This window comes from Melospiza georgiana, chromosome Z (genome assembly GCF_028018845.1).
Source record: "Melospiza georgiana isolate bMelGeo1 chromosome Z, bMelGeo1.pri, whole genome shotgun sequence".
NCBI classification, from domain to species: domain Eukaryota; kingdom Metazoa; phylum Chordata; class Aves; order Passeriformes; family Passerellidae; genus Melospiza; species Melospiza georgiana.
Window position 1 is genome coordinate 8,509,061 of NC_080465.1, and position 20,889 is coordinate 8,529,949.

The 20,889-nt window shown below is 40.4% G+C and overlaps 1 protein-coding gene across 5 annotated transcripts in view; it reads right to left on the bottom strand.

The window, feature by feature from the left end:
* Positions 1-497: 497 nt before the first annotated feature.
* SEMA6A (semaphorin 6A) overlaps positions 498-20,889 on the bottom strand; it is a 119,191-nt gene continuing 98,799 nt past the window's right edge. For all 5 annotated transcript variants that reach the window (XM_058043362.1, XM_058043361.1, XM_058043360.1 and 2 more), the window contains one exon: positions 498-4,612. In XM_058043362.1, coding sequence (XP_057899345.1) covers positions 3,423-4,612 — 1,190 coding nt within the window. In that variant the 3' untranslated portion in view covers positions 498-3,422. The remainder of the gene's footprint in view (positions 4,613-20,889) is intronic.

Sequence of the window (20,889 nt, forward strand, 5' to 3'; positions counted from 1 at the left end):
ACTTTTACACTCCCTGTTATTATCTGTTCACTACTATTTTCTTGCAGAGTAAGTCTCAGACAACATCCTCTAAATTACGCCTGTGAAGCACAACAGATTTATGCCTGTTGGAAGAAAATAGTACAGGGTACTCTGCTATTAATACATAAAATCTGGAGATGAAGTCACATCTGTATGATGATCTCTTTTGGTGGACCACATGTTCCTAAATCCCAGCCTTGCTCTTTTAAACTATCAAGTCTGTCATAAATATTTGATGATGAACAAGCTTATAAAAGCTAAATGCAAAACATGAATAGAGGAAGAGCAAATGTGTGATTTAACTTTTAATTAATTACCAGCACCTTACAGTAAAGCCCATCTCCTGTAAGAGGCAAAAAAGTAATAAATTTCTTCCTCACTGTAACCTGATCTAAATTATCAGCATTGCATTTATTTGTATTTTTTAAAGGAAAAGGATAAATTCTCTAGAAACAAGAGAACCAGGAAACAAGAAACAAGGTAGAACAGTCTGGTTTTATTACCATATGTAATCAAAAGCTTTTATTTCCTATCTCTCCTCCTTTTTCTTTTCCTTTCCTGCCTTTTTTTTTCTTTTACAACCGACATTAAGTGTGAATCACATGTTAGGGGAATGTGGAAATGAAGGGAAACTGGTGACATCACAATACTTTACAACTTTACAACAAATGAGAATCTGAATTTGTTGCATCTACGAGTGTATAGCAAGGGTGGAAAGCAAAGGCACACATAGGTTCATGAATCCCTCAAAGCAGAGGGTGGAAGAGAACTGGGGTTGGGAAAGGATGAAAACAGAAGACCCACCGAATACAAAATGAACATTTCAAGGTCAACCCAGTAAACTGTGTGTACTTTGTGAAGGCAGATCGCTGCACAAGCTGTTGCCATGATTATCCATCTCTGTGTTTTGGGAGGATGTTTTGAGGGATAATATCAAGGGAACCCTGCTTCAGGGGTTGGAGCTTGGTGAAAAGGTGTTGAGTTGGCTATTTTTTTTAAAAAATTACCTTGCTACCTACTGTTTTCAAAGGGTTTTCAGTTTGTTTTTATTAAAACAACAACATTGCTTTGGATACAGATCTATCTACTCCAGTCTGCATAGTTCACTACGGGTGAACAAAACTGTTTCATAAAAGAAGCCATGATGAAATGAAAGAACATGCAAGCACCCTTGTTACACACTTTGGTGTAGACCATCCCGATCTTGTATATACCATCTATAAGCTAGTGGACTTAAAATCTGTCTTTTCAATCATTCTGAAACAAAACCAAAACCCTGAAAAACAAATGGAAGTATAAAATTTTAAAAAACAAATTGAAACAGAAACAACCACCTTACTCAAACATACTGTTCAGTAGAGATATATATATATATATATATATAAAAAGCTTAGAAGCGATCCCCATCATTTTTCTACAGTATGTTGACACAGTTATTGTAACAGATTAAAAACACAGCTACGTTTTGCATAAACTGAAAGACTGGAAAGGAACTTACACACCTGCGTGCGCACACACACGCACACACCTGTGCGCACGCACACTCCCACACTAGCTACATGCACAGTCACACAAAAGAAACAAAGGAAAAAAAAACAAACCCCCGTTTTTCCCCAAAGAAGTATATGCAGCATCCTTCTGGAGCAGCAGGTAGCTACAGCAGGAGCCTGCCTGCCTGTCCTAGCTCCATGTGCCCTGCATGCTGCAGGATGTGCGGCTGGGCTTTCTGCAGGGCTTGGCCCCTCTCACCCGCGCTGTCCCCAGCCAGGGGATGTACCAGCTCCGTGGACAAGGGTGTTAGTCATTTTCCTGCTGCCAGTGAGAACCATCTCCACGCTGACATGCTGTAAAGGGGGAGCGGGAGGTGGGGGAAGGCAGAACCCCCAGCATGGTGCCTTGTGAGCATCACCACCAGTGGGTGGTTTTGAGAGAGGACTTGGCACAGCTAGAAAGTCAAATTTGGAGGGTATGGTGCTAGCCTGATTTCTTTAGGGATGTGGGGTTATGAAAATAACCACCACATTCTTCTTTCAATGCCTTTACTCCAGTTTTTGAAGGGGCTTGGAGGAGGAAGGATCAATAAATATTTGCATTACTCAAAGGGGAAAAAGAAAAAGGTTTTACATACTACAGCTCACAAATATACACAACTGAGGGTGTAAGGCACAAATTTACATGTGGAAGAAAACAGGCTATTCACAGATATATTCCCACGAAAAACCCGTGTGATAAGACCATAATTTATGCATGGTAACAGCCGGCATATTAGCTAGTTCACACTGTTTGAGGATTTTGTTTGCCGTCTCACATGCAAGGTGAAATGAGATGGCACATCACAAGCTGGTGCCTTCACAGAAAGTATTAGCTACTGACAAAGCCATGTTGATAGCAATGGTGCACAGATGTGCAGCTTTTAAGTTTCTCTTGCAGCTGCTTTAGAAGTTATGAACTTGCGGTATTTGTTCCTGTCTTAGGTCAGAGGCCCAGCCAGCTAATTAGCTGAGAGACTTAAATAGATATCCCCTTTTTAGTTCAGCTAACCAGGCAGTCCAGGCACGAAGTTCAGAAATCCAGCTCCAACTTATCTAACTCAGTGAATTTCTTGGAAAAATAAAAGAGTTCTAGTTACTCCAGTTAATGGGTTTCACGTTAAATAGGTATAACTTTCAAGGTACTTCTCTGAAAAGCTGCTCACAGGATGATAATGTAGGTCAGTTCCTTAAGAAAAACAAAAGTTGAACAATAAATAAGAGGAGTTACTTGTGTTAACAGTCACATGTTATTTGTTAAAAGAGAAGGGTAGCAGAAATCTATGACATAGTTTGCCCAAGCTGGCATTTAACTGCTATGACCAAATGACTGTAACACTGAAGGGCATCATTTCACAGTACCTGCTAGTGGTAAACCTCTGCCATTGTTAAGTCAGAGTTAGCTTTATCAATTGATTTTTTTCTTCCTTTTTTAAAAGTTTTTTCTTTTTTTTTTCTTTTTTTTTCCTTTTTTTTTACATTTGTATGGTTTTTTACATTTGTTTTACTTTTCAGAGCGCTGTTTCCCAGTTCAGGAATGCACTGTGCAGTTAGGGGCAGGGGGTGAAATGTCACAGTCATTTTCACCTGTGTGCTTTTGGCTCAATGTTTTTGATGGAGGGTTAGTCTTTTGAGCAAAGAACTGGCAGGCTGTGGGGGTGAATCCTGCAGTTGCAAACCTTCAACCATGGGTCATATGGCTCGGGTTTAAAAAAATATTCCACTTTTCCCAGAGAGCAGAAATCCAACACATCTTCAGCTTGCAACAACCGTGATCTCAGAGGAGCGAGTGATAACAGTTGCAGAACACTGGCTTTCAAGGGCAACTTCTGCTTAATTGCCATCCTCCTCCCACTCCCCCTCCCCCTCTGATTATGTACACGCATCGTTGGGCTTCATGGACGTGGAGAGCGGAGCAAAGGAAGGTTTGGGAGGTACGTCTGGCTTTAGCGAGGGCGTGCGTTTCAAGCCTGACCTCGTCAGGGAGTTGTAGGCAGTGAGGCTCGGCTGCCGGGATACAGTCACAGCCTGTGCCTGCGCAGCGTGGACCTGTATGGAGTCCACTCGCTGCGGGGCCGGCGGCGGGTTGTCACCCCGGCCGAAGCTCTGATTGCGGGACAGGTGGGACGAGTTGGAGGAGTTAGTGTTGTTTCTTTTGAGGGTTGATGCCTGATGACTTCTCGTGAGTGAGTTTGTGGGGTAGCTTCTCTTGTAGTCCACGTTGTAAGCAGAGGAGTGCATCTCCAGCCGCTTGCTCAGCCCGCTCTGCGACAGCGAGGTGCCCGGGGGCCCCAGGGAAGCCTCCCGCTGGGGGACTTTTGGAGGCATGCTGTCGAGATTTTCCACTAGGTTAACTCCATGGCTGGGGCTTTTGCTACTGAGGTGGTCCTTGATAGTTTTGTACTCAAGGGTGGCATTCTGGTCCTCCACAGACATCTGAGCACCATCGCTCATTTTTGGCTGGTCAACATACTCATGCTGGTAGCCTTGCTGGGCTATGGGCAGGACCACAACACTGGGGATGTGGCTGGGAGAAGCCCTGAGTGGCAGGTCAGTTGGTATCACTGGTGAGGCCATCGAGGGGATATCTTTTGTGCAGGCATTGATGAGGTTCTGGTTTCTCTCCCATTCCCGACTGCCTCGGCTGGGCTTTCTCTTCTGCTGCAGGGTTGGGGTGGACTCCGGGGTTGGCAGGGCAGCCAGGTCCAGATGGTGCTGGTCAGCTTTGATCAGCATCTTGGCAGTGCTGCCTGGGGTAGCCAGCTTGCCATTGTGCATCAGAGGCGTGAGGATAGCTTCAGGCTTTGGCTCCTTGGACTGAGCATCCCCAAAGAGGCCACTGAGCTTGGAAACACTGCTCATGGAGCCGCGGCGGGAGTGGGTGAGCTCCTTCTCCTTCCTCTGCACGGCAGCCATGTCTCTGCGGCGGTGGTCGCAGATGCAGTACACTACGATTCCCGAAAACACGGCCCCCATGACAAAAGCAAGAATCACAGCAATGGCCAACAGGGTGACTGGCACCAGCTGATCATGACCTTTCAGGTAACTCTCCCGAATCACTCCTGCAATAGACAGCATACAGAGGTTAAACAAACTAAAGACAAAGGAGGAGCGGGGATGGGGGGAAGGCTACTTATCATTAACTACTTTATTCAAAGGTGTGCCCCTGCGAGGTTGCTTTGTGTTTTGCCAGGGGGATTTTGTTTATCAGCTTGTTCAAATTTGGAGACATACTCTACCTGCCAGCTACATCATCCATGTACAGCCTTCAGCTTTCAGGACAGCTTTCAGATCTGCAGCTGAAGACTACAAAGTTCAGGAGTAGAAAGGTAATTTACTTGTAGCACAAGTATAATTGTTTTGAAATCCTGGTCCTGGCCAATTCACACTGACTTCAGCAGATCTTTTAGCTCTCCTCTGACATACTACTCATTCCTCACCTTCCTCTTTCTGATCTCTCCTAGGCTAATACCATCTTATTTTTACTATGGTAAGTTATTGGTATTCAAAAGCCTTTAATGGAGGAGAGGAGATAAAGTCTTGGTGAATACCAAAGAAGTGCATCCCATATTGTTTAAGGCTTCTTTCTCTGTTCTTTATTCTGTTATCTTTGTCATGTGTTTTATAAGTCAGTGTCACATGCCTGGGTTTCAGAAAGAGGCTTGAGTAACTATGAAAGATAGAGCACAATGTTGAAATTTACTGAGCCTGTTGGGTGACTGTCCTTGCTATTTTAATTTTAAAAGCTCTCTCTTTTCTGAACACATGAATAGGTTGACCTCTGTGCTGAAGCCTATGCTTTCTGTTCTAAAAGACCTGACCTGATGCCTCATCCTGTGGTCAGAGGTCACTGTCAAATCCTACTTGGCCATCCAAGCACCCACTGTCTGAGGAGACATCTCCTCCACTTGAAGTCCCTAGTGCAGCATTAATGAATACCCTAAATTTCCAAAGTAAGCTTTTTTCCTGATAAGGGCACCAAGCCAGCAGCACTAATGAAACACAAGCAAAAAGCCTGTAATTTTTTTATTGTAGTTTCTTGTTTGACTTTTTTTTTTTTTTAATTTCTGGTTTTCTTCTCACTGTTTGCAAAGAGCAGCCACAGTTTGACAAGGAACTGAAGGAATATCTCTCCAACCTCTTCTTCCAGAAAAGGCCCAAGTGCCAAGGGATTAAAAGCTCCACATGCTCAAAGGAAATGTAATAGTTGTCCTTATTTTGGGAGAGATAGCAAGGCAGAAAATACAACTCCAAGGCTCTCCTGAGACTTTATGAAGATACAAAACTTTCATCTTGTTAAGCAACTCCTAAAATAAAGTTTTTTCATGTTTTTGGCACAGAAGGTAATTACAATCCAGAATCAGAACCAAACTATGTTAAAAGAATATTAAAAAGTTACCACTATTTCACAGAAGCCTTTGATAAGTATTCTGGCCAGATACAGTATTGTTCCCATTTTTCTGTCCCAAGTTGATTGCAACATTTAGGTGGACAAGAGATATTTGCATACAAGAGATGAACTTTATATTTAAAAGCAAAACAGCTCTTGAAATCATAAGCACCTGCACGTGACATCGCAGCTGGGTGCCGCAGAAATTATTGTGCTGTGACAATACAAAGGATTATGATTTCACAAGGAGAATAAACAGCAAGAGCAGATGATCACTTAAGAAAATATGATCCGGCATTCACATAAATGTCCTAATAGTAAACTGTAAGGGCAGGAAAGTAAAACTCAGAAAACAATATATAATTAGAAACAATCTTCAAATTTAGTGTTTCTAAGACAACTCTCTTTTAAAGCCCAGAAGCTTCTTCAGAGGCAGACTCTTCTATTCTTTGTGATCAGCTTCTTTGTCAGCAAGAAGCAGTAAAACCTTATTCTGTAATTTAAATGCACGTACAAAATTGCTGTATGTAGAAGAACAGTCTAGTGCTTACAGCACAGTCAGCAGGAACTATATTTCACTGCAAAGGTGTTGGTCTCCTGTGATCCTTCACCTGCTGATATTTGCATCCTAGACTCTGCAGCATTTTGTGGCCAAATTTATTTACGCTTGTAAAACTGTTTGCAGAGATTAACCAGAGAATCAGAGAGAGAGTCTTAAATGGATGGGAAGAATGAAGTTAGGAAAAGCTTCACCTTAAAAAGTCTATGTGCACAAACTTCTCAGGCATGGCCCTTTGAGAACTTATCCAATGTGTTTTGCATGGAAAAAACTCAAAATCTCTGCTCAGTGCCTACCTAAGGGTGTAAGTACCTACAGTCAAAGCCCAAAAGCATGGATTCATGACAGGAAAGTCATATCTTACTAACTTAATATTCTTCACTGAAAGGATGGTCAGTCATTGAAACAAGCTGTCTATGGAAGTGGTAGGATCATCATCCCTGAAAGTGTTCAAAAAGCATGTCAATGAGCTACCTGGGGACGTGGTTTAGAAGAGATCACGGTGGTGCTGGGTTAAAGGTCGAACTTGATGATCCCAGAGGTCTTTTCCAACATAAATTGTTCTGTGATACTATAATTCTAATATTTTTTTATATATAGATTGGGAGCAACAGGCTGGAGTGCAGCTGTGCGAAGGGAAATGGCGTTTTTGGTTGATGGTAAGCTCAATATGACTCAGCCATAATGGTGGGAAAAAGGGGCATGGGAAAAGGACCCTTTTCCATGGTGGGAAAATGGCTGACCATATAAAAATATTGGAATGAACATTCCAACACACAAAAATGATGGAAAGACTACAGGGCATCAGTGATGAAGTGTGGCTTAAAATAATTGGTTTGTTCAGCTTAGAGGAGACTTCATTGCTACCTAAAACTTCCTCATGACTGGGAGTTCAGGGGGAAAATGCTGTCACCTCTCTCAGGCATCTGGTGTCAGGATGCAAAAACTCATGTCCAAGCCTGAAATTTCTGCTGGCTGAGGGGAACTTCAAGCTCTGCACTCTCAGTCTTCTCCTTGAGGCTAAGTCCTACTCTATGAGTGCTAACCTTAAGCACAAACCTGCATCACTGCATGAAAAAGCAATGTAAAATCTTCAGCTTTAGGTTACCAGGAGATATCAAAACATTAGTAGTCACATGACAAAATTCCCGCACAGTCCAGACTGCATGACCCTTTGTGTTCATGAAAGGGGTAGCTGAAATGATGTTGTGCACACTGCTGGTGTTTTACATGCAGAAATTTATGAGTCTCTTAAAATATCCTAATTCCAGCTCTTTCCTCTTGAACTCAAACCTTCCTGATGTTTATTATGTTTCCTACACTAAAGGATATTTAACATTAGTGCCTTTTCTCTAGGCAGACACATTTTCTCTGGAAACAAAGTCAGTTTAATGATATAGTTTATTTCTTACCAGAGAATTCTTCCATGTGTCATTAGTCATACAAACAATCCCACTAACTTCAATGTAAATAAATAAAAAAAAAAAAGGGCAAGATTTGACCCTTCATCAGTGTCCCTGGAATAGATTAAAAAATAAGTAATAAAAAAGTAGGAGAAATGCTCAGCATCCTACTGTCATGACCACAGGATGGGTGGGGGCAGTCTGGAATTTAACATGATATATCAGCCTATAGGCTGATAATTGCAGTTGTTGTCCATCAACATGTAAAACCTTAACATCAGCAGTAACTGCCTGCACAGAGAGATGACTAAGGAAGTGTGTGATCCCCACCATGTCAAGTGTGAGGCAAACTGTTCATGTCACTTCACAGACTGTATTCTGTGTGCTTTTACCTAGGCCTGCAATTCTTAAAGAACATCACAGCCCACATGGCAAGTCCAGCATCCTTCATTTGCACTTGTTGTTCAAGGAATTTAAATGAAGAAGAAAATAATCAGAAAAATGTAGGGTTTACATTTTTGAAAGGCAAGTAAAATATTCTGACTCCCAGGCTTGAGGAAACACCTCTTACATTTATTTATTATGTGACATACTTTTAAGACATCATGTACTGGAAAACTGAATGGGCTGGCTGCATAGAGCCAGTAAAATATAAGTGTCCCCATATTAAAACATCTTATTTAATAATAAAATTATTATTCTATATTAAATACATTTAAAATATTATGTCTAGCACTTTCCTGTTTGTAATATATCATTTGCAAAAGTGAAAAGACACTACTTATTTAATTTTATGTGGTCTGAATCCACACCCCAGACTATTTTCTCTAGTGCATTGAGACCTATCATCTTGGATAACAACAAACTATTATTTTGAAAGGGATCATTTTGACAGAATTATCTGTATCAACATTGTACTCTGAAGTTGAGTGGTGGTAAAAAGAAAAGTAACCCTGAAAATGCTACAAAGAAATAGATGACATCAAATATTTGCATCTTCAGGGATGAAATCTTACATGTTGTGTCACTAATGCCCCAAACATTCTGACATTTACTGACCTCCCTGGACGCTTCTTTTTAAGCTCTCTCCTTTACAAATCACAGTGGGGCTTACAAGTTCAGGGTCCCCCTACATGTGATGTAATATTATTTCTGGCTACTAAAAGAGACAGTCTAGTCACCTGATATTCTCCCTTTTCCATGGCTATTTTGATTCTCATAGACAACCTGATCCTTCCTCCTCCATTAACTTTCTGTAATTTCATCCCATGTCCTTTTGTCTGCATCTCCTAACATTGCCATTCACTTTCTCGGTCAGTATACCCTGCACTGTAACAGTCTGGAACAGGCAAAATCACCTCTTCTCACTCATCTAATGAGAGAGAAGACCTGATCTGGTATTGTGTTGTACTGCTATGCATAATTGATTCCTTCTTCCAGCAGAGCCTCTAGCTAAGGTACACAGTTTGGGCTGGCTGGTTGGTTAAGAGGACACTTAGAAAAATGCTTCCAGACCTTCAAGTGATTCAACTCTGAAATGAGCTAGGATATGTACAAATCCCATGAGTACAGCATTGATCTAGCTAAAGGTAGTTGTTACTAATGAGCAAGGAGATATTACATTTTATGTCAATAATATATATACTATTATTAAAGTTACAGGAGATGGGAAAGGCAGACTTGTGATATGTCTCTGGGTAAGAATAATACAGAAAAGACCAGAGGTTATACAAAGATATAGATCTCCTGTATGCTAGACTATCATAAGCAGGAAAGTGAGGCTCCCTCTTTTCACCAATTAACAAAATCATTCAGTACCTATGCTAAAACAAAACAAGTTAAAAAGCAAGATGTGTATGAAAATACTGATGAAACTATTCCGGAGATGCTCTGCTCTTTCTAATTGTAATAGAAAAGAAATTCCAAGGGTAGCAATGTAATTAAAATTAAAAAATCACAAAGGGATTAAGTTCATTCTAAGGAATATATTGCATGAGCATAACTGAATAAGAATAATGAATATCAACACAAAAAACTTCATCAAAGGAGGACAGAGAAGGGATGACATGGAGACTGAACTAGTTACTCCTTTTCCCCCTGCTACTTAAAAAAACCAAATCCTCACTCTGATCTGTAATCAGAAATGTAACAAAGTTAGGGAGTAAGTGTGGACCATGATAGAAAAAAGAAGTAAACCTACTTAGATACCAGACATTTTAAAATTAAATTGTCTTAAGGAATTTTTCCCCCATGGCTCAAGGAGCTAGCCAGAGCAATTTTTAGACATTGTATGCTATCTTGGACAACACTGGGGGAAGTACAAGCATAAAGAGCTCTGGAAGAGGACAAGTGTATTACGTGCCTTTGAGATTAACCAAATGGAGGACAAAACACAGACCTACCAGTAAAATCTTTCAAATGGAGGTGGCTCTAGAACAAGTAATAAAGCAATCAATTTAATGAGCACCCAAAGAATAAAGTAATTAAAAAGAGGGGAAAAAAAAAAGGCAAAGCAAATTTTCCAAAAGTAAATTACGTTAAACAAGACAAGCTTCCTCTCTTGGCAGGATAAACAGCTCACTTTTTGTATGGAAGGAGTAAGTATGACAGCCCTTGACTTCTCTAAAGCCTTTGACTTATCTTCTCAGAAGTAAGTGAAAGCAAGCTAAAACCTGCTAAAAAGCTGCAGTTGAAAAGTGCTGATCAAAGGTCTCCCTGGAAAGAGATCTGAAGTAAGGTGTTTGTCTCAGGAGAACAGCAATTAAAACAGGCATCTGCAGAAAGGAGACCTGGACTCCAGAGGCCCAGAAAAAGCTCTGTATCCTTTTAGCATGTACAGCATAAAAAGAAACATCTCATGATGAAGCCTAAATTTCCTTGTCTCACCTGTGATCCCTGTGTGACATGAATGGCAGGACATCAAGAAAAGCCCCACAGCCACATTCCTTTCAGTCTAAGTTCTGGTGTATGCTTTGCAGTGAGTACAAGCTGAAATTGCAGCTTATAGCCCTCACAACTCATTAATAATAAAAACAAGCAGCAAATCATTCCCCAATTTGAATAAAGCTTGATGACTTTTAGTGATACAAGAGTTTGGATGCTGCCCTCTTCCACAAGGAGGCTGAAGCTGGTAAGGATAACTCTGGGGACAGTCAGCGATACCTGGCTTGCCACTGCAAGCTCCTGTGTATGAATAACAGCTGCCTGTCCTGAAAAGTAACACCTTTCAGTCTGAGCACTGCAGTTTGCTGCAGTGTGGAGACAAAGAAATGACTTATGGCTGGCACAGGTGTGTCCTGGGAAATGGGAAGACTGCATGCCACAAGCACCACAATCGCTCTGTGATCAGATCCACAGGGAGCTGTCATTGTCTGTCTTTCCAAAGGTAAAGTAATAACCCAAAATGGTGACACACATGGAACTTGAAACACCAAAGTGGGAAATGAAGAATGATATTTTGGAAAGGAAATGAGGGAATGACTATCAGGAAATAAGGTAATATTTATCTCCAGACCACACACTAAGAGCAGTTAAGGCATGAGTGTCATCGTGGTGTTAAGTGTCACCTCTCTAGCTAAATGCCCACGTCCATCTCCAATAGCTACAAAATCACTTGAGACTTTTCACTGAAACAGCCATTGTTCCAGAAAAGCACAATGATTTCTTTACCATTCTTATCTAAGGGGAAAACTCAGCAGTTAATTTCATTCTTCAGTGCAAGCTTCTCTGTAGGATGTACATTTCCCTCACCTTACGCTTGCAAGAAACATTGGTGAAAAACCTCATTATGAATGGAGGTTTTTATGGGCTTCAGAATATCTTTTTAAAATACCACTGAAAAGGTTTTCAACATGTGTCTCCAGGTGTTAGGAATGTATTTACAGGTAGTCTCATGCTGCTAAAAGACTATTTCAGACTGGAAAATCCCTGCAGGTATTAACAAGCTTTCTTCCTCTTTTTTAACTAGCAATCATAATTTTAAAAAACCAACAACCTCCAGAAAACAACCAAACAACAAAAATCTCCAGACAAATTTAGACTGAACTCTGGGCTTTCAGTGTCAGAAAAACAGAGGAATGATCAAAGTCTACCATGCACTTCTGAGATCTTATGTTTTCCTGAAGGAATAATTTGAAGATTTTATATAAACCAACCACTCTATTATCCCAATGACTTGGTGTTTGCCACTTTAATGGAATTGCTGTGTTGAAAACAGTGAGAACACCTTATCTTCATCTTTTTTCTGGCTGCCAGGACTCATTGTGCTGGCTCAGTGCAACACTAACCAGTACCCATTTTTCTGAACTCCTGGTGTCACCAGCTAGGAAAAAGCCCAGCCCAAACATTCGTACTTAAAGCTGCTGGAAAATGCTTTCCCCTGCCTTCCCTCTCAGTAAAGCTGTATAGTTGACTTGTAAAGGTCTAAAACTCTAAAGTTTTGCATGACTGTGTTGAGAAAAGCAATCCATCTTTCATACTCCACCCTAGGGCTCTCAAAGCCAGCTGCCTGAGCTAGTAGTCTGAGGTATCCAGCAAGGAAAAAGTGGGAGCATGAAGTTGGAAAGAGAATGAATTTGTAAAGAAAAAACCTGCAGTTACAAAAAGCCTGGGAGATATTGGAGATATGAGAAGAAATCATACTTCAGAACTATGAAAAAAAATCAATAAATAATGTGACTGAAGTAATCTGCAACAAAGCTTTGAAAACTACCTAAGCAATCTGATCAGCTCTAGTGGCCTCTGTTAGGGTTTTCTGTTCCCCTATCAGATCTATTTCAGAAACAATCCCTCCAGGACAAGTTTATCAACTGATCTTTAACAGTGGTTTAATTTCTTCTTTCAGCTGGTTCATCATTTTATCATTTCTCTCCACTCTCCATGAATCATTGCCAACATGACTCTCTATAGAAAAAAGATGGTCGTAATTTACAAAAGGAAGGGAGATCAACACATCTATATGATATAGCTTGTGACTCTTGAAGCAACATTTTAAGAATGGATTTAAATTATCTGGTTTTAGTTTGATTATGAGCCCACAATCCAATTTTTCTGCATGCTACAGTGGCCATACAAAATTCACACCATGGCCTTGTGAATTGACACTTGTGAATTTTGAAACAGGGGATTATTATAGATGGAAATCACAAAACCTGAACCAGAAAATTCATGCTCGGGCAATTTCCACCCTCAGCAGAGTGAAGGAGAGACAAGACTGAAAAAGACTGGAATAGGAAGGTCTTAAAGCTTTTTAATTGTGTTACTTCTGAGCAGTACTTCTGTAAATGACCCAGTTTGTTAAGTTTGCAGTTATGGGAGAAAGCTTGCCTGACACAAACTCCTGCATGTATGATATAATGAAAGCTCTTACAGTCCTGAAGCCAGCCCCATTTTGTTTGTCCCAGTGGCTAAGCTCAGGGCCAGCACTAGAAAGCATTTGACAACCTTTCTCCCACTGGCAGGTGGAGATAATTTTGAACTTTCCTGATTTCAGTACTTTCCTTCACCTCTCACCCTTTCCTGGTGAGTAATGATAATTTTAGATGCCTCTGTATGATGGAGAATAAGCAGACATATCAGGTTGCTTTAAAAAAACCCCAAAACCATAAAACAGAGGCATTCACAGTAGTTAAAAACAAGATTATAAAATCCAAATGTCAAGGAAAATTTATTCTTTTGTAGCTTGTCTCGGCAGACACAAACTTTATGCTGCTTTGCATCTTAAAACACAAATTTCCTTTAAAGTCTGCAGCATTTCCTCTAATGACATACAAGAAGCTCAATGCACATTCTGGGACCTTTCTAGTATGCCTGGGATAAGCTTAAACATATACAGCTGCTCTTTATTAGCTTACTTCAGGGGATCTTTCACAGCTGGGTTAAAATAGATTTACATATGTTTGGCTGAATATGCATAATTTCTGGGCTCCAGAGAAGTTGTTGTAGCTTGCAAAGTGAATCTCTCATCTTCACAGTTCCCATTTCACTGCAAGGAGCTCCTCTGATGGCACAGAACAAGTGTTGGGTGTTTCTTTTTTTTTTTCAGTTTTTTTTTTTTTCCTGATGCGGGCATTATGTATTCTGAGCAGCGCAGTGCCTTTCTGGAAGAAGTTTTATGAATAGTGTCAAGGAAAAAGAAGCTGTCACTGAGAAATTCTGTGGCTTTTCCTCTCCTTTTATACAGCCTGTTTTGAACTATGGCCTTTCTGTACAACAGGGAAAAGAGAAGTTTGCAGAATGTCAACATAAGCAGCTCTGCTTAGCAGGCTGAAGCTCAAAGCAGCCTTATGGTAGAATTTGGGTTAAATTTTGAACACTGCACATAATCTAAAAGTAAAAATTGTTTCCTCATCAACTCTGATCTTGCTTAAAGACACAAAAATGCAAATGCTAATTTTGAGCTAATAGGGCAACCAAATGCATCACAGCTGAACTAACAAAGGAGTCATCTATTAAACATTCAAAGACAAATAGTAAGACAGTACCCCATATCTCCTGCTCTCCAAGGCTCTTGGAAATTATAACTAAATTGTTGAACAACTATGTGACCAAGCCAACAGTGTTTATTCATGCACACAGACTGTATTTCTTAGAAACAGTCCTTTTCCCCACAGCTGGGCTGGGCTGGTGAATGCTTGGAACACGGCTGGACCCCTTGTTAGCTCTGCCTTTACACAGAGGAACGATGAAACCTCTTCTGTGATTAAAATGCCATCACTGTATATTGCATGACGGGAAACAAACACTGTAGATTAGCTCTTCATTTCTGCTACACTCACGAGTGCAGCAGGTGTAGTCAAAAGGCCTGGACTTAAGAATTAGAACATGCCCCTACCAGGGATACTGAGGAAGACTGCTTCTTCCAGAAAGATTTGCAGAGCTGCTAAAAAAACAGATTATGTATGTCTGATATTAGGTTACCATTTCCCTTTGTATTGCAGTACCATTGCCTCACCTGCCTTTGAATACTTTAAGTGGGATTGTGATGAGTTTGAAACACAGGTTGTAACAGTCAGCACGACTAATTTTACTGCTAGTTCTTCAATATCTCACAACTCTTCAAGTACAACTAAAAGAACCTTTCTTTCCTCTGTTACATTAATTCACATCCATAGTATGTCCAGTAAAGCAAACGTAGTTACTCCAGCCAGGTCCTGAGGTAAAAGACAGCATTTCCCTTATGGACTTGGTGCTCAGACATTGCTATGGTCTCAATTTTCTATCTCCAGTGGTACCTTCTTTCATCCATTTTTCTGTCTTATATATAGTTCTTTGCTTTTTTTACACCTAATTCTTTTTTTTTAGTACCTCCCTACCGTGCAGACGCTGGTATAATGTGTGCACATTTATAGTTTATTGCCATAACTTCGTTGAATGTTTGTTTCCTGTGTACATTTTGTAACATGCTTAGTAATTACTATGGCCAGTCTCTTCCCTGGATGAGGTGAACCTGTAGCTTCGTCTCAGAGGACAACATTAGCAAGGAGGTTCCTGCCCCAGCTCCAGTAAAGCTGCCCTGAGTCCAGCAGTAACCAGTAACACCCAGAGCAGTGTGGGCAAACCAGTGTCCTCTCCAACATACAACCAAATCCCATGCAGACACCCTCTCAATTGTCCAGCAGCAGGCTAGGCAGACATACCTGTCTGCTTTACCAAACATCTCACAAACAGCAGCGTTACTGCTGCAAATAACAACTCCCCCAGGCTTGCAATCAGTTCTGCTACTGGGTCAAATTTTACTTTTCTGGATTTACTGCAGTCATTTGTCCAGTTCCCGCTCATGCTCTTTAACCCAGTACTTTCCAGTGCTGCAGGAAAGCAGGGAGCTTATGCAGCTAGTTAGTCAACATGAAGGTAGCTCCTGCAACAAGGAACATGACTGGGTTTTTCACATTTGTAGATTAGCTCTCAAGACATATACTGATCTACAGATATACAAACTCCCATGTAAGAGGTTAAAGCCTAATCTATTTTCCTAGCATGGGAACCCTATGAATTTTTATCATGATATCTTTTCACTTGGGGACATATAACATGGTGTAGGTGAGATCAAACCTTTCAGAGAAGCACTGCTGATGGTATCAAGTTGTCTTGCAAGTAGAGATAAACTGTATTGTTTTTCCAGGTCTTGATGCTGGGTATATGAAAGTAGCTACTGATTTGATATTAGTTCAATGAGTGTGAACTGCACACTGAGATATAAAAAAACCCCTGTGTACACAAAATTAATTGATCTTACTGGATGACTGCCTCAGGACATTGGCTGTTGCTGGTCAGATTTAAACACAAAACATGTAAAGTCCAGCAAAACTGTAAGAATTCTTTAAGACACTGAATAGAGACTCCTGTTTTGTAGAGATAAAGCTGCATGGTGTCTGCGAGAAAAGAGCAGTGCTCTTTATGTTCTTTGTTATGAGCCATGATTGCACAAACCTCTGCAGAGGCTGTCGTGAGTGCAGGAGGTTCAGTGTGTACAGCAGGCAGAAGAAAGGACAGAGGGAACTCCTGCACTGTGCCCTCCTTTGAGAGGCTCTGACTGGGACTCATTCAGCAATGAATGCACGTGGAGAATTGCTGAGCTCCTTGATGGGAGCCATGAGGTGGTAGCAGAAATAAATTTCTCCAGTGCTGGCCATGGCCTCAAAGTCACATTGATGGCCTTTCCTGCACCACTTGGTAATACCACTTCTGTGAGGATCCTCAAAAACCAGTGGTACTCAGTGTCCACCCAGCACCATGGCTTCTGTTGCACTCAACCTGCTTGCTTGCAAACAGACACTTGGTATTTATTTAAGAATAAGAATTTACTGATTTAAAAAATAAGAAAACATCAAAAACATATGTGCTTCTCAAAAGACTTTTGGAATTATTTTAGTGAAGGCTTTGGTCAGGTGTTTCTGCACATGCTTAAATTCTCTGTATGTGTAGTACTGTTTGTGTTCAGCAACTGCAGATCTTTCAGGCTTTCCAAAAATACCCCTCTGTTTCTCTCTACAAGGACATGATAGCGGATAGCAGTAGCTTTGTAGGGCTTCAAAAATGTGCCTGCTTTCCCCCAACTGCCTTTTCTTTTTATATAACAGCTGCTCTTTTATTTTCTATCACAATTGTGGGTAAGATGGGATGGAACATGAACAAGATGGCATATTATTGACAGCATGCAGCTGGTGTTATTTTCCAATTAAAAAAATCCTTGATGGGCATATGAAAGAACTGTCTAGTTGATGCCCAGTTGTGACAATGCTATCAGGCTGCCCCCTCAGCTGAGATTTTATTTCACAGAGATAAGCAATCTTTGTTGATAGCAATCTTTGGTTGCTAGTAGAACAACAGTTTAATATCCTGGCCAACACAAAATTGGTGATGAATATGCTGTTAGCCATTTCCAAATGTTTGTGATATTATATACCTGTGCCAGAAGTTCTTCTTAATGCTTCCTGAGCAACTACTCTATAAACTGCTCTAAGCCCTTCTAATGCCAATGGAACTGTTAAAATCCACTTGAGCAGGGACCCTGACTTATCCTGCTCCGCTGGGGCAGGGAGAGTTATCAGACTATCAGCTGGTGGTTTAAAAACACCAATGCTCAGTGTACACAGAGTTGTTTGTGCATTTAGTTGCCTAAATGTGACAAGTCCCTTCTGAGGACATGAAGGACTGAGATTTAAAAAAAAAAACTTACACCTTTGCCAGCAAACCTCCTTTTCTTTTCCCTCACAGGGGTGTTAGGATGTGCATTTTTGATACACTATCTGCTTCAAAACTTCTCAATAAAGAGCCCTTAAGACACATTTTTGTAACAGGAGAATAAGGACATATCTTTTCCCTATCCTCTCTCTCAGCCACTGGCACAATCTTAGAGCACATGATTAAAGTCCAGCAAAAATTGCAATGATAACCAGACAGCAGAGAGTACACTGCCTCACTAAATGGCTATCAAAGAATTCAAAGGGATGCCTCCCTAAACACCTGACTAAATTAAAGACATTCAGAGGAACAACTGCTTCCCAAACACAATGAAATTTGTTATCTGTATTTAATGTTCAATAAAACTGAGATTGCAAAACCTCAATTATGCCCTCTCCAGGTTTTTAATTTTTTAATTAACTACATGCTGTTGATCAGTAAGCACCAGCCCATGCTGACACAAGGAATTAAATGTGCCTAATTTTACAGTCAAAGAAAACTAAGAAAAATGTAAAAGTTATTTGGGATCCTTCCTATATAATTAACGAGATATTGATAACTATTAACTAAAAGTTAATGAATATGAGAAAAATGTAGGTGGTGTTTTATACAGGGCAGGTAATTAGAGAGTTGACAGTTTACAGACCATATTAACAGTGCTCTGAACCAGAACTGTCAATGTTTAGGTCATTGCAAAATTACCACATCACATCTGAACTATTAATTAATACGGTAATTGAAACTTGGCCCATCCTATATGAGAAAAATGAATTATTCAAATATCTCAACAGCATATTGACATTTTAATCGTACACTGGCATTAAGAAAACTAAAAGGTGCTTTAAATATCTTTCAGCTATTAGATTTTCTGCTATTAAATCCCTTTGAATGTTAAACCAGTGTCAGAAATCTCTCATTTAAAGTGCCAGACTCTCCTCAATTCAGCATCTTTATTTAGCACGACATCTCCTTATAATCAACATAAACATCACAAGAAAAAAAACGTGGGTAACCTGTCCACCAGCTATGCCTTGCTATTTCTAGATAGAATAGTGTCTCTGTGGAGCAAGCACACCCTAGAGCGAATTCCCAGCTCTTGATAAATATGTCAGTGCTACAAAGGTCAAACAAGAGCACGAGGCAGTCTGTGCTCCTCCACTGAGCCATCCTCACCGGGTGACAGCGGATGAATGCAGCTGGGGATCTGCTCCACCACACAATAGCTCTGGTGCCCTGAACTCTGAGCAGCTGCCTTGACAAATTAGATGTGGCCTCTGTTATTGAAAAAGCACATCAGGGTCCTGGGGCAATGACAGTTTTTTCCCTCTTTTAGTAAGAGAAACCTCTACAGCTCATTGCAGCCTGGAAATGGATAGCCTGACTTGAAATCTATGCAGGTGGACAATTACGGGTCAAGTATACCTGCTGTTTCCAGAAGCCACATTTGATAACACCTGTTTTAAACTTTATCATTCTTTTATTTGTAGGATCTAATGTAGGAGCACAGAAGCTCTGTTTTCATAACCAGATCAATACAACCTCTCTTGTTACCAATGATGTATTTTTTTTTTCTCTAATAAACAGCAAATGGCTCTTGGTTCTAATCTTGCCACTCAATGCTTCCACTTCTGCTAGTTAAATCTCAAATTTGTACTGTTAGTGAAATGCAGAAATGTTTTGAATTCTGAAAATGTTAAGTGCTAAAGTATAGGCATTTCTTTAAGTGTGGCATAGGCAGTTGGTGTGTGCTGGAATACACCCCACCATTATCTTGATTTCCTCATCCTTGCCTGTCTTTTGCAGTTAAATCTGTTCCTTTTCTTACACTTTCAGATGGCCACTATAGAAAATCTGTGACTAAATGAGCTGGCGCTTTCTTTACATAAAGTCTGAAATGCAGGCTTAGTCACACAGAAGGCACAGTAAATCACTGCCCAATACTCTATTATAACCCTGTGTTTGACTAAAATTGGCTTAAAGATGTGGCGCTGCTCAGGGATTTAGCCCCTGACATCTTTTCTGAATGCTATGTCTCTGCTCTGTCTCCTCACTCTTGTTCTCAGAGAAACTTACTAAAATATCATTAAAAAAAGTCTGAAGAAAGTCTCTCAGAAAAATCCTTCCAGCATTCTTTTTTCATGAATTTTATATACAATTTCCATTTTATTAATTAGCATCTACTTTACTACTGTCACTGATTGAACTTGAGGATGTAATCTGAGATGATTAGCTGTCTCTAGCCGTGGGAGCAGACAGCTCATACATGCAAGACAGAACAGAAGAAGGATCAGTGTCATTTCTCTGGACAAGTCTGTTGTGTTCCCTTAATCCTGACTGCAGAGCCCTCCTGGTGCATGTCACAGGACACCAGCCATTCCAGTGTGGTGAGATCATAAATCTTCTGGCATGTTTGCGAGTTATTTGCCTTGCCTAGTGACTCAGGTATCTGGCCACTAAAAACTGTACTGGGAAATTTGGTCCTATGCAAATGCTAACAATGGCTTTCAGGTGTTTATCTGATATGGTGCTGGAACAGTGCTCCACAGCAGGTATGCTGGGATTAGTTTATGGGATATCCAGTTCCTGGACAAGTTGCTCATTAGAGGCATTTTAGGCAAATATAGGGTTGGTTGTTCGTTCTAAAAAAAATATTTTTTTAAAAAATTTCAACCAAGCAACCAATATACAAATAAGGCCTCCCTCTGGAAACAGGGATGTTTACAGTAAGCTGATGCTAATTTACTTAAGAATATTTCAGAACACAATCTACAGTTCTTTGTTTAGTACATTCAACCAACCTCTGTTTTCATCCTAATGTGAAGTCAGTACATTTTAATCTAGATGTAGCTATATATAAAAGTTTAAATGAACTAAATCCTATGTCTCACTGTCTAGGTAAAATCACTTTGTGAACCACTACAGCTCTGAGTAGCCATACTTCTCACCCCAAATCTCAGCCACATGCTACAGAATCACAGACAGAATCAGAGCAAATTCTCTACTCCCTTTCTCACAACTTACTAGACTCTGGGCAGAAAATGTAAAAGTATAAGGAAGGATAATGTGATAGTAAAGAAAGGATCTGGTCTGATTCAATTTTCATTGTTTCCTCAGCACTTGGAATGTACTGATCTGCAAAGTGCTCGTAACTGTTTCATATTCATGCACACAATGGTTTGAGACATAGGAAAGAATAGCAGTGTTTGCATTGTTTCCCCCAGATGCACATGGTTTGGGTGAATACATCTCTTCCCAGTCCCATCCAGGCAGAACTGCCTATGGTGCAACTCCTCCCACTGGACT